Genomic DNA, 15,324 nt, shown 5'->3' with positions numbered 1-15,324 from the left:
CCAGAATTTAGAATAATTTTTCATGCCTGTTTTGTCAGAAGTGCACCGTTATAAATTATGTACATAAAGACGATTTGGTAGAATTGTCCAATGAAAGACAATATTTCATACCTCCGTGAAATATATTACTTTGTTGTTTTTGTCTGAATTTCTGAATTGAATTTCTTGTGTATTGCTACCCAAAAGTACTACTAAGATTACTACCCACAAATTCTGGAAGAGGTCTATCATGGGTTACAAAGGAGAAGTCAAACGCGTCAGACATAGTTTTAGACATAGCAGACCATGAATTACCTTAATTATAATTTTATTTACTCTGCTTCAGTGTTCTTTTTGTTATTTGCAGTTAGCCTTCGGGCAGAAATTTGCAACAAACTTACCGATTATTGAGAATTATACGTCTACGTCTCTATACATTATACGTCTCTATACTTGTCCCCACTGTCATCCAACCAAAACTCCCGTGTCCTGGTAGCCTCTACCATGCTTCGGGAACAGGCTGGAAAGAGCAGAAATCGGCCAAATAGAGAGATAACATGTCAGGCGAGTTGCTCTGCTGGAGCGGTAAACTGTTCTCTCCACCCGTCCAAACTTCCTTGGCATGTTATCTCTCTATCATGTGCCGATTCCTACTCTTTCCAGTCGCCTCCTGAAGCCTGGTAGAGGCCAGGGTCTTGGGGCCGTAACGTGTATACCGGCAACCCAGTTGCACTGTCTAACTTAATAAGAGTTTTTGTTCCTCTCGATACCAATTTCAAACCTCCTCATTAACTGAACAAAGAGTGTCATTGGCTTGTTGCTTGGAATGTGAAACCGAGCAAAACTTGATTACGTTGATCAGGTAGGACCTCAAAGGATAGCAATCACTGGCCACGACCAGGTGGGCAACTTTTGTTGAGTTTTCAATTGCCTTGACACGCAGACCCACCCTTGTTGCTTGGTTCGTAGAAAACAAAACATCTAGCGCCTAAAGCCGATGTCACACATTCACGAATTTGGCCTCCGGGGGACTGGACGTAGCCTTTACCAGGCTTCGGGAGGCGGCTGGAAAAAGTAGAAATTGGCCAAATAGAGAGATAACATGCCGGGGAAGTTAGTCCGATAGAGTACATTTGGTGTGGCAAAATGTACCCTCCAGCGGACCAACTCCCTCGGCGGCAAGCTATCTCTCTACTCTTTCCAGCCGCCTTCCGAGCCTGGTAGAGGGTACGTCTAGTCTTTGGGAGACCATATTCTTGAATGTGTGACATAGGCTTTTGGCGCTTTTAGGCGCAAGTCTACAGGTCTGCATAATAATAGCTGCCTATCTCCGTGTCTCTACCTTCTCATTTGAAGTTTGTATGATATTCAACACCAATATCTCTCTCAGTGTCTCTCTCTCGCTCTCTCTCTCTCTCGCTCTCTCTCTCTCTCGCTCTCTCTCTCTGCCTCCCCCCTCTCTCAAAGGCCGCGAAAGGAATATACAAGGTCGCAGTGTTTTTTTTTAGGAGGAGACAGGCCAAAAGCAATTACGGAATTGATGTAAACCTTAAAAATAACTTCGTGTGCCCTAAAAAAAAGTTTTTTTTAAAAGTGGGCGTGTTCGAAGGCGGGGCTACCATTGATGGGGTCAATGACCTGAGGTATAAACGAAACCGAGGCTGCACGTTACATATCGTCCAACATGGCGGCCCTTTACGTGACTGCAGTTCGAACTCTCCGGACTCGGAGCCCGATTTTCCTCGCCCCTCGGCGATTCCAGTCCGCTCTGGCCTCCATGAAGGTAGGAAAACTTGTCAAGGCTCAACCACATAAGTTTGAAGGCATAAAAGTCAACCGATCGTCCATAAGGGCACATTTTCGTAACCACTTTCGCTAACCCATAAATATTTTCGATCCCCTTTGAAAGAACCGCCACGTTAACAGAAATATTTTTACAACAGTTATTTCGTAAAGCTTGGTGGTGTGGTAATGGCATATTTGAGTTTAATTGTTAGATTTAGAGATTTAGAATTCCTTTATTTTTCTTTTACACATTGTACTCACTGTTATAAAAATGTTAAAGGCATATACTTCATGTCCACTGTTTTCACTGTCACTTCTGTACCGTGAACCAATCATTACAGTTAACAAATAATTTCTGGACTTTCTTTTTCCTGCACCTGTCACCACTGTGAATATATAGTTCAGTGAACATGTTCATTTTTCTCAGACCATGAAATTTCGCTACCGTGAACATAAAGTGAATTACAGTAGGTTGAAGCGAAAAATACCATGACATGTTTGCGTAGTGTAAACAAGGATGTAGAATATGCACACAGAATGAGTGATAACGTAGTTTATAACAATAGATTACACGTTTACACTCCGCATACAGGAAGAAAGATTTTCTTATTAAAAGCGTTTCCTGATGCATTTATTTTAACACCTTGGTTCACCGGGGTTGTTCAGTAATATTTGATTTTTAGGGTAGTAAGGGTACCACCCAGAAAATAAAGAACTAATCTTGGGGCTTCTGCAGTTTTAAATGCCTAAAGTCTGAAATACTGATTCAAAATTCGTGTTAATGTGGGGCAGTATGTGTCAATATCACAAAGATTATGCCTTAATGCATAATTTTGGATGCTCTTAAAATGAAATTTCTTCTTTTCCTTCTTGATTGCCCTCTAACATTACAACCTCAATGAGGTATTTGTTTTAATCCTGAGGAGGCCATAAGGCAAAGGTTTGACTTTGAAGTTGTCAGGGGCTAAAAGTGGAGTTAAACTAGTTGTTAACCTCTTAATTTTCAACCTCCATGATTATATACACCCCCATGCAGACCCTTTAAATTCTAAACAAACAACCCTTAAACCACAGTAGCCTTGAGTCCAGCCTTGTAATTCTCGGCCAAGGCTAACATCTGTGTCCATAATATCACCAGGGTCCATAATATCGCCACCTTGAGAAACAGTGTGCTTAAAGATATTTTTACTGCAACATACCCTAGGTATGTACATTTGAGGTGTGCAGGAGTGCATACCAAAAGTATGTTGCAGTAAAAATATCTTAAAGCACACTGTTTCTCAAGGTGGTGATACTATGGACCCTGGTGATATTATGGACACAGATGTTACATGAATTGTTAGGTATACAAGGCTGTAGCGGAGTGGGCTTAACTATGCTAGACTCCAGGCTATAACCACAAGGTCTGATGCTTGCCCTTTGCACATTTTTGTTATCATTTCATAAAAATACAGCGTATTAAAAAAAAAATCTTGTGCCCTTGGTAAAGGCACTTAACATGACTTTCCCCACTTTACTCAGGTGAAAATGAGTAAATAACTGTCCTGTCCTGTATTTGTTTTTGGGGATCGACACAACACCAGCAACAGCTGCCTGTGTCCCACATGTATTGTTACACAATTTCAATAAGGCCACACCAATTTAATTTCTTGCAATTGGTTAACGGATTTTTCTATAAAAATAATGGAGCGGGTGGGCGAAAAAAATAAAAATAAAAAAAGGCCTAGGCATCCTCTTATGCCCCAAAATGGTACGATAGGAGCCATGAAGTCAACACACCAGGCTGGTTCAAAATTTAAACAATGAATTTTGAATTTTTAATGATACCACTGCATTGAAAGATGGAATAAATGTAACAACTAACTAGGAAGAAAAGGACTGTATTCAACTGTTCAGGGCAAAATATGAGCATTTTGATTCTGAATTTTTTTTGTGGCAAATTCGTTAACCAAGAAATTAAATTGGTGTGGCCTAAATGAGTAAATAAAAAAATAAACTTTTACCCTGTAGGAGATCCTGGGTGGTGAGTTGGAGGGGATCCGCCAGGCCGGGACGTGGAAGACAGAGCGTGTGATCACTCACTCACTCACTCACTTGTGAGCTCTCGCTCACTCAGCCACCCACCCACCCACTTGCCATTCACTCACTCAGTCACTCAATGACATACACTCACTCAATTGCTCACTTGCTCACTCGCTAAGTTTAAGACTCACTCAATAGAAAAAAAAGCAGTACAGTAAATGAATACTGCTTTATCTTTACCTAAGATTCCTTGTATATCAGCTGTTTTGATGCCAATGTGGGTAAACTTTTGCCCTTTAGGAGATCCTGGGTGGTGAGTTGGAGGGTATCCGCCAGGCCGGGACGTGGAAGACCAAGCGTGTTATCACCCATTAACCCTTGCCCTTTTACCCTTGCCCTTTGCCCCTGTAGGAGATCCTGGGGGGTGAGTTGGAGGGTATCCGCCAGGCCGGGACGTGGAAGACCAAGCGTGTTATCACCCATTAACCCTTGCCCTTTTACCCTTGCCCTTTGCCCCTGTAGGAGATCCTGGGTGGTGAGTTGGAGGGTATCCGCCAGGCCGGGACGTGGAAGACTGAGCGCGTGATTACCTCTCCGCAGGCAGCCAACATCACGGTGCAGGGGACCGAGGGGAACATCCTCAACTTCTGCGCAAACAACTACCTGGGCCTGTCCTCCAATCCTGAGGTTAGTCAAGTCACAGGGCTCTAGCCAGCACCCGTTTTCCTATCAATTGCAGGAACTTTGTGGCTTGTGATGGAAAAAATTGTAAACCAATCCGTCAACCTTGACAGTCAAAACTGACAAAAATGTTGGGAAAAAATATAAAAACATCGAAAGGATCACTCTCAACCACTCTTGATTTGCCTCTCAAACTGTAATAAATTGTGATTTTAAAGGCTTAGAATGTTAGATATATCCACAATTTGCCCCCTGTCCCAATAGATTGTGAGCACTCTCCCTCCAAATCCAACCATAAACTTGTAGCTGGGATGATGGAAAAAAAATTTCAAGCTGGCTGGACATCTCACATCTTTAAGAAGGGCAAAGCAATTCTAGGGAAGAAGACTGACGCCAAGGAATAACATATAGTCTTACATGAATTGGGCGTATTTGGCTGGTACGTGTACTAAGTCTTGTATCTTGTGAGTGTTGCATACAATGTAGTACATAAGACTAAGACTATCAGCAAAATACACCCAATTCAAGAGTGCAACAGCTAAGATTTACATACCAATATGCTACCCTCCAAATTATGCCTAAAGTATGGATTGTTGTCTTTTTTCTTCTGTACAGAACTAACTACATTGCAGTATTGCATATTGTGTATTTTGTTTATGACATATTCCCCTGCTACATGTATGTTACAGGTTATAGCAGCCGGTAAAACAGCGTTAGACACCCATGGAGCAGGTCTCAGTTCGGTTCGCTTCATCTGCGGGACACAGGACATCCACAGGGAGCTGGAGCAGAAGATAGCAAAGTAAGCACACCTGTAACTCCCCCCCACAGTCAGTGGTCTGGTCCGGATATATCCTGTAACCCCTATATCTGAAGGTGGTCTGGCCCAACTTGGGGGACAGTACATTACAAGTTACATGACACATTGTATTTTCTCGCCAGAATCATACCATGTGTCTTCAATGTTTTAGTTCTTTGTCTCTGGGAGTTCTTTTTACCTGGAAAGATGAAGTCAAGGTGTACATGTACATGTATGTGGAACAGTTTCTTCTGTTTTGTAAAGAAGCCAATACATTCATCTGGATTAGTGCTTTATTGTTCATGTCATATTGAACTATTTACTCACTCACTCACTGTCACACACTCAATTCACTCTCATTCACTCACTGACTCATTCACTCTCACTCATTCACTCACTCGTTCACTCACTCACTCAATTCTCAATACTTAAGTTTAAAACTCAATATATACTCACTGAATCATTGAACTATTAGCTAAAATTCAATAAATGATAACTGCTTTACCGGTATCTTTTCTTTATCTTCACCTAATGATAACTAGATTCCATGGAAGGGAGGACGCCATCCTGTATATCAGCTGTTTTGACGCCAACGCGGGGATTTTCGAGGTCCTGTTGGGACCGGACGACGCGGTGATCTCAGACGAGCTCAACCACGCCTCGATCATCGACGGGATCCGACTGTGCAAGGCCCAGAGGTTCAGGTACAAACACAAGGTGAGACCAGGGGAGGAATGAATACCTAAACCTATGAAAATATTGTAGTTGGGTGCACCAGCAGAAAAAGATTGGGTGGACAGTTCCAAATTTGGGTGCACTAAGGTGCATGAGCCCAGTATTTCCAGCCCTGGTTCCTGAACTATTTTAGTATGAATCATACTACAGACAGTCAAACATATTTAGAGTAATATTACATGTTACTACCCTAGTTGAAGTGTTGACTTTAAATTGTTATAACCTAGAAATTTGTTTAGTTCTCATAGCATGAATTTACTTGAAAGTTCCATAGGTAGACATTCCATAGGTATACATTCTGACGTTCTGCACAACACTGAAAAAAAGGATTTCTACCACTGACTCCACTCATGTTGAGAGGTTGTGTATAGTTCCCAAGACATGCAGGACCTTGATTCTATCCTGCTAGCCTCCACCAGGCCTTTCTACGGGAATGTATGGATCATAGAATTCTGCAAAAAAAGAGAGTAAAATTGGCCAAGGGAGTCTGGTTGCGGGAAGGTTGTTTCTTTCCCTCTACTCATGTTGAGAATTTGTGTAATTCCCAGGACATGCAGGATCTTGAGTCCATCCTGCAGCAGACACAGGGCTGTCGGATGAGACTGATCGTCACTGACGGCGTGTTCAGCATGGACGGGAACGTTAGTTAATTAAAGTCCTTCCCACACTATGTGGTGCCCATCTCCCGTTCTTGGGCCACACAGTTGTGCAATCACTACAGCAGTGGTGTGTGTTTAACTGCCACACTCCTTGTCACTAAGCAGAGAAAGCACTATGTACCATATTGGTACGACTTCTGCGCCTTTGGTATGGCTCGGCTGGAGATGGCTCTATCTACCCACTTGGCTATTGCACTAGTTGCAATTTGATATGGTTTAACTTTTATAATCTTCTACTCCCAGGACATGCAGGACCTAGAGTCCATCCTGCAGCAGACACAGGGCTGTCGGATGAGACTGGTCGTCACTGACGGCGTGTTCAGCATGGACGGGAACGTCACCCCGCTGCGGGAGATCTGTGACCTTGCCGACAAGTACAACTCCATGACCTTCATCGACGAGTGCCACGCCACCGGCTTCTTGGGAGCCACTGGGAGGTCAGACGCTGTTTCTTATTACATTGTATGTTTACTGAAGGAAAACATATTGTTTTTGCTCAGTTTCCTCTTCTCCAAACACATAAGGTCAGTGACCTGAACCAGACGTCTGTCACCATGGTAACGGGTGGTGTTGGGTTACATTTTGTAGCAAAACAGAGTTGAAGAGGCTGGTCACCACATATTATATCCATATATTACACAAAATGTATACGTATGAATGGGTAATAATTTATAGCATAAACAGAGCAGTAGTTTGATAGACCAGACCATGTGAAGGCAAACATTTAATTTTAGGCCTTTGCTTTGCAAATGTTACTTACTAGTTCCATGAATAGTTTCATCAGGTTGGTTTCATCACTCAGAGAAAAAACTCTTTTTACACAACCAAGTATTTCAGCCAACATTTCAGTGACCGTCTGTCACCTTCCTCAGATCAGGGCAAATCTGACTGTTACTGTTTATGTTCAGGGGAACAGAAGAGTTCCTGGGAGTAGATGGGAGATGCACCATCATCAACTCTACTCTGGGCAAGGCATTGGGAGGGGCTGCAGGTAAGGACTTGTGTTTCCATTGAATGCATGAATATATGAGAGTTAATTAATGGGGGAATGGATAAAATTTGGGGTGCCTACAAATGCACATCTAAGAGAAACATTACACTAAAGGCTGGGATGACTTTGAAAAAAAATATCCCAACAGTGTGTATGTAACTTTGAAGACCACAATGTTGTACAATGTAATTCAAAATTTCTGTTGCACCAAAGTGGGCTGTAGGGCACTGCAAATGTTAGGACTAAGTCAACAGTTTGTGTGTTCAGCACTTGTCACAGGTCCTGGTCTGATGCAATCCCAATCCACCAGCTTATACCTACATGTACATGTAGATGTACAAACAGGGCTGGAAATACCACCTGCACACATTTGTATGCAGGTCAGTTCAGGTAAGATTGGAGCTGTGCACTGTATTTCTGACGTCTGCATCTACATGTGCATACAGTAACCTGCCCTGTACTGGGTTTATACTACGTGTACTAATAGATCTGGATCTAATTTTCAGTGTTACCAGAAAAAGTATTTTGAGCCCTGATAATGATATAACATCTGTAGCACGTCCTAACTCATGTTTAATTTTAGCCAGCTGGGCACACATGCCTTTTGTGCGAAGCAACAGCTGGATGGCTGGCTATTATTCAGTCTTAGGGCCGGCAAAAATCAATACATATTCTGATAGTTATATCAAATTTAACAGGAAGCCACTGCTCTAGCTCTTTGTCAATCTAGGTAGGAACTGGCATCAGAAATAGCAACAACTGATCTAGGCAAGGTCAAATATACGGATCAATATCTAACGTCTTAGAAAATATTTCATAAGAGCCTAGAGAGAGAGAGAATATGTTATTACACATTGCAAAGTAAGGCCACACCAATTTAATTTGTTGGTTCTCGGATTCGCCTCTTCGTTTTTTTCCGATTTGCAAAAAAAGAAAAAATTGATTCTGGTCCTGAATCAACTGAAAAATGCTAATGTTTTGCCCCCAACAGTTGAGGAAAGTCCTTTTCTTCCTAGTTGTTACAGTTTTCCCATCTATCATTGCAGTGGTTTGATTAAAAGTTCAAAATTCAATGTTTAAATTTTAACCCAGCCTTTTGTGTTGACTTCATGGCTCATTCCATAGCATTTAAGCCTATAATAGGATGCCTAGACCTGTTTTTATTTTTATTTTTCGCCCTGTCGCTTCATATTTTTTTCTGAAAAAATCCGAGAACCAACAAATTAAATTGGTGTGGCCTAAGGGGACTAAACTACAGTGTAATTAGCCAACGTACAAAATCAAGGCAACCTTTGAGCATAACTCTTATATTATTAAACCAGCATTGTGTGAGCCAGACTTTTAGAGCATTTTTGTAGCATTTGTTCATTCCTGAGCTCAAATCGGCCCACAGGCTGCTTTTCATTGAGGTCATGAGGGAGGAGGTAGGGTCAGGCAAAATATACAGTATAACAAAGATACAATTTACATATAATATACAACATGGTGTATTCCGTATCGCCCGAGGTTCCAGCCCGACCGCGCGTCGGATCGCCCGACGGCCGCAGGCCGGAGGGAGATCCGAACCGCGGGAGGGCTGGGACCGAGGGTGATGCGGAATACACCGTGTTGTATTTTATTTATGTCATACCCACCCAAGAAAACGCGCCTTTCAATGCGAAATGAGCGAAAATTTGGTGTCCCTAAACCAAAAAAAAATGCGACAACATCAATTCCAACGTCCGAATTTTGTATTCGAATTTCGAAATCGGTGTACGCGGTTAGGCCGAAACGTGTTCGAATCGTTCCACGGAACATTTGGAAGGCCCAGGCCGTACGCGGTAAGAACCCCCGGGCCGTACCGCTAGTTATCACACGGGCCGGAACACCCGTATCGAACGTAATCGCGGCCCAGGTAGGACATAAATCATAATATACATTTGTACATGACATTTTATTATAATGGACTGCGCTGTCTGCTAGCTACATGTACATTAATTTTGTAGTCTGCATGGGCATATTTGTTTATCGAGTGACATTTTACCAAACACATACATGTACAAGGCAGAAAGGTCAAAGGTGACACATCCCCAGCTGTTGGCTGATATTAGTGATAACCTCCGACCTCGGCACATGTATGTGTTACCATGGCAACGGACACACCTGTGTGGTTACTGGCTGAGAAAGTTGCACAGCTGATGCAATATATGCCAGGCCAAAACAAGTTCTTTAGTTGTTTCGTGAATAGAAAAATACTAAAGAATCCATGATAGTGCATCGGACGAAGTTTCGAAAAACACTTTGTAGTAGGTTCAAGGTGGTTGATCTTTTCCTGATGGCTTCATAAACTTTTGTCAGAACAACTATTGGCTCACAAGTTTAGTTATACACAATTAATTTTCGTACACTTTAAAATCAGCAGAAATCACTGACTGTGACAGAATATTGTATTAAATTTTGGTGGGTTTGCAAACTGCAGTTTATTTTACAGTAATTGTCAGAATTATTTTCTGCAAGAGCCAGTCAATAAGTAATTATAGTATCACAAAGATTATAATTTATATGTATAACACCAGGCAACCTTCTAGATCTAGAGTCCCCTCTCTGAAGCAAAAAGAAAAAAAATCACCCTGCTTTTGATCCCTTATCTACATGTAATAATGTAGCTATAGACCCGTGTCTTTTGTTGGGACTTGGTTGTCATTTTCAAACATTATTTGTCCACTTTCTCTGTTTACTCTGGAACAACAGACATGTTTGTTTTGTTACCAGTTGGGTAAACAGCTGCAATAGAATGTGTCCAGCAATTAGATTTCTATCCTGAGTGTATTACAAATGTATGTGTTAATATTCAGATTTACAATGATTGCATCAACTTCAGATTTCTGAATCTTAAGAACATTTTCATAATTTACGCAAAAGGAAATTAAAATAATTCAGACCTAAAATTTTTGTACTATGTAGATATAGCAGAAAATACGAGTCATATAAATACTTTTTAATCTAATTGCAATTGTTGAAAGCTTTTTGCAAGTACATACACAGAAAAATGGACTTTGACCAACTACCAGTAATGTTAACTTAGACTTTTGATAATTCCTGACTGTGATTCAATTTTATATCAAATTCAGCAAAATGTGTGATTAAAAGGAAAACCAGGAGACTTGAGCTCAGTCTTAAAATGTTAAGTTTTTATACTTTTGCATATTCCTTTTGAATAATATGTAATCAACAGAAGAGTACTCAGTGTTGATTGTATGTAGTCCAGACTATAGTAGCCTCCATATAGCATGCCAAAAACTGGGGTTTTGGGGGGTCTTCAGGGTCTTTGGGAGCTTTTATGTGCTATTGTGATTGCATATAGACAACATAGCTGGCCTGGATGAATTACCCCCGTTTTTTGCTAATCAGAAAACAGCTGAAGACCACCAAACCCCCAGTTCTGTAAGCCTGCTATGGAGGCTAAGACTATTGCATCACCTTATGAAGGTACATGTAGTGGCTAAGTGCTGAGTATACACATTGAACAGGATGTGAGATCCTTATCTGATAAGAAAGGCTGCTTTGTACAGTCCGTTCTGCCTGTCACTCACAGGTAATTTGCATAATGATTGACAGCTATGGCAGGCAAGAACTAGGTCAAACTGATTTTCGCTTGTACTGTTAATCTCCAAGCAGATCCTAGGGTAGTAAAAAGACAGTATCAAATTGGCCATTGGCCAGAGAGGGTCCAATACGTCACCCAGCCTGGCCAATTTGATACTCTCGTCTTTTTGCCACCCTAGGATCTGCTTGGAGATTATTGTACTGTAGCCTCTAACATCTGGGTAAGACAAGAATTGTAGTTATGTTAACCGAAGGAAAACATTGTTTTTGCATAGTTTCCTCTTCTCCAAACACAAAAGGTCAATGACCTGGGCCAGACAGTCTATCACCATGGTAACTAGTGTTAGGTTACATCATGTTGCAGGAAGGTTCTAGACATCCTGAAGTGGCACCAAAGTTCAAAGTTCAGTAAACTTTAAAGCTAATATTCATCTCTTCCAGGTGGTTACACCGCAGGACCCAAGGAGCTGGTGACCTTGCTGAGACAGAGGTCGCGACCTTACCTGTTCTCCAACACCCTCCCGCCCCCTGTGGTGGCCTGCGCCAGTAAAGTGTTCGACCTTCTGATGCAGGGAGAGGCCGACCTGCCAAGGAAAGTGGCCGAGAACACAGCAAGGTAGGAGAGAAAGAAATTCAAAGTGATTTGGATCATGTTTTAGGTCACTGAAGAGCTACTTTTGCTCACTGGTTGTGACAGAGAAGACAATGCTATGTACTTGTAACATTACATTATTTACAGCTTCAGTATACAAGCTTAAGTCCCCTATACATATGCTAGCTCTTTTTGACAAGCACAATGAACAGTGGACCACAGTGTAATGTCCTGTCCTAGGGACAGTGACCCTTTACAGTACATAGCATGCACTCCCAACCCCATAGTCCAGAGGCAGGGTCACTAACTACTGGACTGCTTCTTCAATTGTAAGAGAGGAAGATGGCAAATGGTAGAGACAAAGAGGTTCCAGCTAAACTTTGAGCCACTGACATGCCCTGGTGTTGTGCCCTTTTCAGATACAATTGCACATATAACGTTTAACTTAACAGTTATATGTAGTCTGGTGGAGACTACTAGATAATAATCATGTTGGTTCTTTATTTCCAATGTATTGTCATATGTCAAAATGAGCATTATGAAAATCACAGATTCTGAAATAATATAAGTTACCGACATTACAATAGGATGCTTGAAAGTTTACGTGATCTTTATTAGTTTATGTTCTTGTTTGACCTCTAGGTTCCGTGAGAAAATGGTGGCTGCGGGGTTCACCATTGCCGGGGACAACCACCCCATCTGCCCGGTGATGCTGGGCGACGCCCGCCTCGCTTCCGAGATGTCAGACGCTCTGCTGAAGGTAAAACTTCTTCTTGGTGCAAGTTATTTTCAATGTTATCTGTACCATTGCAGGCTACTATGCAGAAAAAGAATTTTGAGCCCTTATGTTATGATAATATACCAGCTGGTAACTCAGCACATCGGCAGAAGGTACTGCACCTGTAAGAAATCCGTATTGTGCATAGCACTTTGGCAGAACGTCTCATATAAGGTTGTATTTGCACATATAAAGTTAACACTCTGTCTGTAGTTTCTAATTGTTAAGTCATTGTAGTGTAATTTGATCGTCTCATGTTTTCCTTGGACATATAGTTTTTGCTCTGTTTCTTCCACTTCTCCTCCAAACAAATAAGGCCAATGACCTGAACCAGACATCTGTCACCATGGTAACTAGTGTTGCAATTCTATAGCAGGAAGGATTTAGACTCCTGTCACGATATATAATCTGTAAGTAAGTAACAGTCTGAGAGCAGATCATATGTGAAGGTAAACATTACAGTATTTGCTTTGCAAATGTTACATGTACCTTTCTAGTTTAACCAGCATTGTGTGACTAACCCAGACTTCTCGTACCCATTTGCAGCGTGGGATCTACGTGATTGGCTTCAGCTATCCGGTGGTTCCGAAGGGCAAGGCGCGAATCCGTGTCCAGATCTCCGCTGTGCACAGCTTTGAGGACATCGACCGAACCGTGGACGCCTTCATCGACGTGGGGAAACAGTTTGGGGTGGTTTCGTAATGAGGGAGAACTTTCCCGATGGCCAAAATAGAAACCAAACATAGGCCACACCAATTTAACTTGTTGGTTCTCGGATTTTGCATTGATAGATTGAAAAACAACTCAAAAAGAGAAGGGACTTCCTTTAATTTTTGGGGCCAAAATATGAGCATTTTTGAGTTGATTCAGAGCCTGAATTTTTTTTTGCAAATCAGAAAAAAATGAAGCGGGAACCAACAAATTAAATTGGTGTGGCCTTATCAAAATATATCATGTGAAAGTGTAGAGGAATTGTTTTTAAAATCAGTGCAATTGTGGCCTTTTTGGAGCATAATACATGCAGTTAGTCTGCACGCCTACTTAATATATGCCACTGATTGAAAGACAATTCTACGCACAATTCTCTGGAATTGTGAACTTAATAGGACCATTCAGATACTTCTCAACAAGAGAACTGCAATTATTATCATGGTACAATGTGTCTGTCATCGGCAAGTCAAGTTAATTTAGCGAACACTTACTAGTAATCCACATGCCTGGGAATTAAAAGAAATCAAGTAAGGAATGTCGACATTTCAGTGAGAAAACCTGTAAATTGTAAATGTACGCTGCAGCATAGACAAACAAGAAATTATGCTGTATAATGTATAAACTACGATGTACTTAAAACAAACTTTGCAGTCTTCCGAGATTGTTTGAATGATCAACCTATCAAATAAATTGGTAGAAAATATTTCAGTTTCCGTACATAGCTGCTTTATTGTGTCTTCTATTTTACATCTCTTAGTACATTGTACATCTAAGTTTAATATACCTTGTATTTAATATCTATAGCCGTTGACATAATAGAATACAATCATGTATAATTTTTGTTGTTTTTTCGATTTGAAAGATCCATACAGAAAGAAGGGTGTTCTTATAAGTATCAGCATGTTCACCACCCCTACACAGGAGAGTGGGAGTATCCATGTCCTGTGGCTCTCTGTGTGAAGTTGGGATGATCCACGTAGAAAAAGGGGTGTCCTAATAGCATCCTTCCAGTATTAGCATGGTCACCACCCCTACACAGGAAAGTGGGAGTGTCCATGTCCTGTGGTTCTCTGTGTAAAGTTGGGATGATCCATGTAAAAAAAGGGTGCTGTAAGCAGTGTATCCTTCCACCATCTTCACCACCCCTACATGGGTGAATGGGAGTGGCCATGACCTGTGGCTCTCTGTGTAAAGTTGGAACAGTCCACATTGAAGGAAGGTTGTCCTAATCGTTGTATCTTTCAACCAACCTCACACCCTCTACATGAGCGAATGGGAGTGGCCATGTCCTGTGGCTCTCTGTGTAAAGTTGGGACAGTCCACGTGGAAGGAGGAGTGTCCTAATCATTGTATCCTTCAACCATCTCGGCACCCCTACATGGGAGAATGGGAGTGTCCATGTCCTGTGGATCTCTGTGTAAAGTTGGGATGGTCCAAGTGGAAGGAGGGGTGTCCTAATCATTGTATCCTTCAACCAACCTCACACCCCTACATGGGCGAATGGGAGTGTCCATGTCCTGTGGATATCTGTGTAAAGTTGGGACGGTTCACATGGAAGGAGGGGTGTCCTAATCATTGTATCCCTCCAATCTGAGCATGTTCAGGGCATCAGCGATGATATTTGAAGTGTCGATTTTCATTTGGACTCCGACAGCGAAAGCCTTCCTGACTAGAACGTTGGCGTGCTCTGGAAAAGAAGACAATCATTCAGTCAAGAAAAGTGAACCCAAAGACCAAGGACATTATAATGTCCTTGCAAAGACAAGTACTTGTGTCACAAAACTGGCAGTTCAAGCTATGTTTCTACATGATTAAACCCTTTAAGTTACATGTACTATTCTTTTTTTATCGTGTGTTGTGGCATGTGAAACTAGCTTTTCTGCTTGCAGTTACACATGTACCCACAACTAAGGGACTGTACGATATTTACCGGGGGGGAGGGCTGGTGCAAAATGGTCCGGTAAAAAAATTTTTTCCATGGCCCTCCCCCCGGCTCAAAAAAAAAAT

At 41.7% G+C, this 15,324-nt stretch overlaps 1 protein-coding gene across 1 annotated transcript; it reads left to right on the top strand.

The window, feature by feature from the left end:
- Positions 1-1,663: 1,663 nt before the first annotated feature.
- Positions 1,664-14,019, top strand: LOC109462757 (2-amino-3-ketobutyrate coenzyme A ligase, mitochondrial-like). The gene is made up of 9 exons (XM_019759339.1): positions 1,664-1,762; positions 4,309-4,473; positions 5,157-5,269; positions 5,809-5,983; positions 6,904-7,097; positions 7,569-7,651; positions 11,678-11,852; positions 12,471-12,588; positions 13,153-14,019. The coding sequence occupies exons 1-9, from the start codon at positions 1,664-1,666 to the stop codon at positions 13,306-13,308; spliced, it is 1,278 nt and encodes a 425-aa protein (XP_019614898.1). The 3' UTR covers positions 13,309-14,019.
- The last annotated feature ends 1,305 nt before the right edge of the window (positions 14,020-15,324 follow it).

This window comes from Branchiostoma belcheri, unplaced genomic scaffold (genome assembly GCF_001625305.1).
Source record: "Branchiostoma belcheri isolate BF01 breed outbred unplaced genomic scaffold, Haploidv18h27 scaffold12, whole genome shotgun sequence".
NCBI classification, from domain to species: Eukaryota; Metazoa; Chordata; class Leptocardii; order Amphioxiformes; family Branchiostomatidae; genus Branchiostoma; species Branchiostoma belcheri.
Note: the sequence above shows the minus strand (reverse complement) of the source record. Positions and strands in the feature narration are given on the sequence as shown.

Bases quoted from the DNA above. Each gene is read 5' to 3' on its own strand.
- LOC109462757 (XM_019759339.1), top strand. From the start codon at position 1,664: ATGGCGGCCCTTTACGTGACTGCAGTTCGAACTCTCCGGACTCGGAGC. The intron at 5,984-6,903 runs GTGAGACCAGGG...TTCTACTCCCAG, and splicing joins GGTTCAGGTACAAACACAAG to GACATGCAGGACCTAGAGTC. The intron at 7,652-11,677 runs GTAAGGACTTGT...CATCTCTTCCAG, and splicing joins GGCATTGGGAGGGGCTGCAG to GTGGTTACACCGCAGGACCC.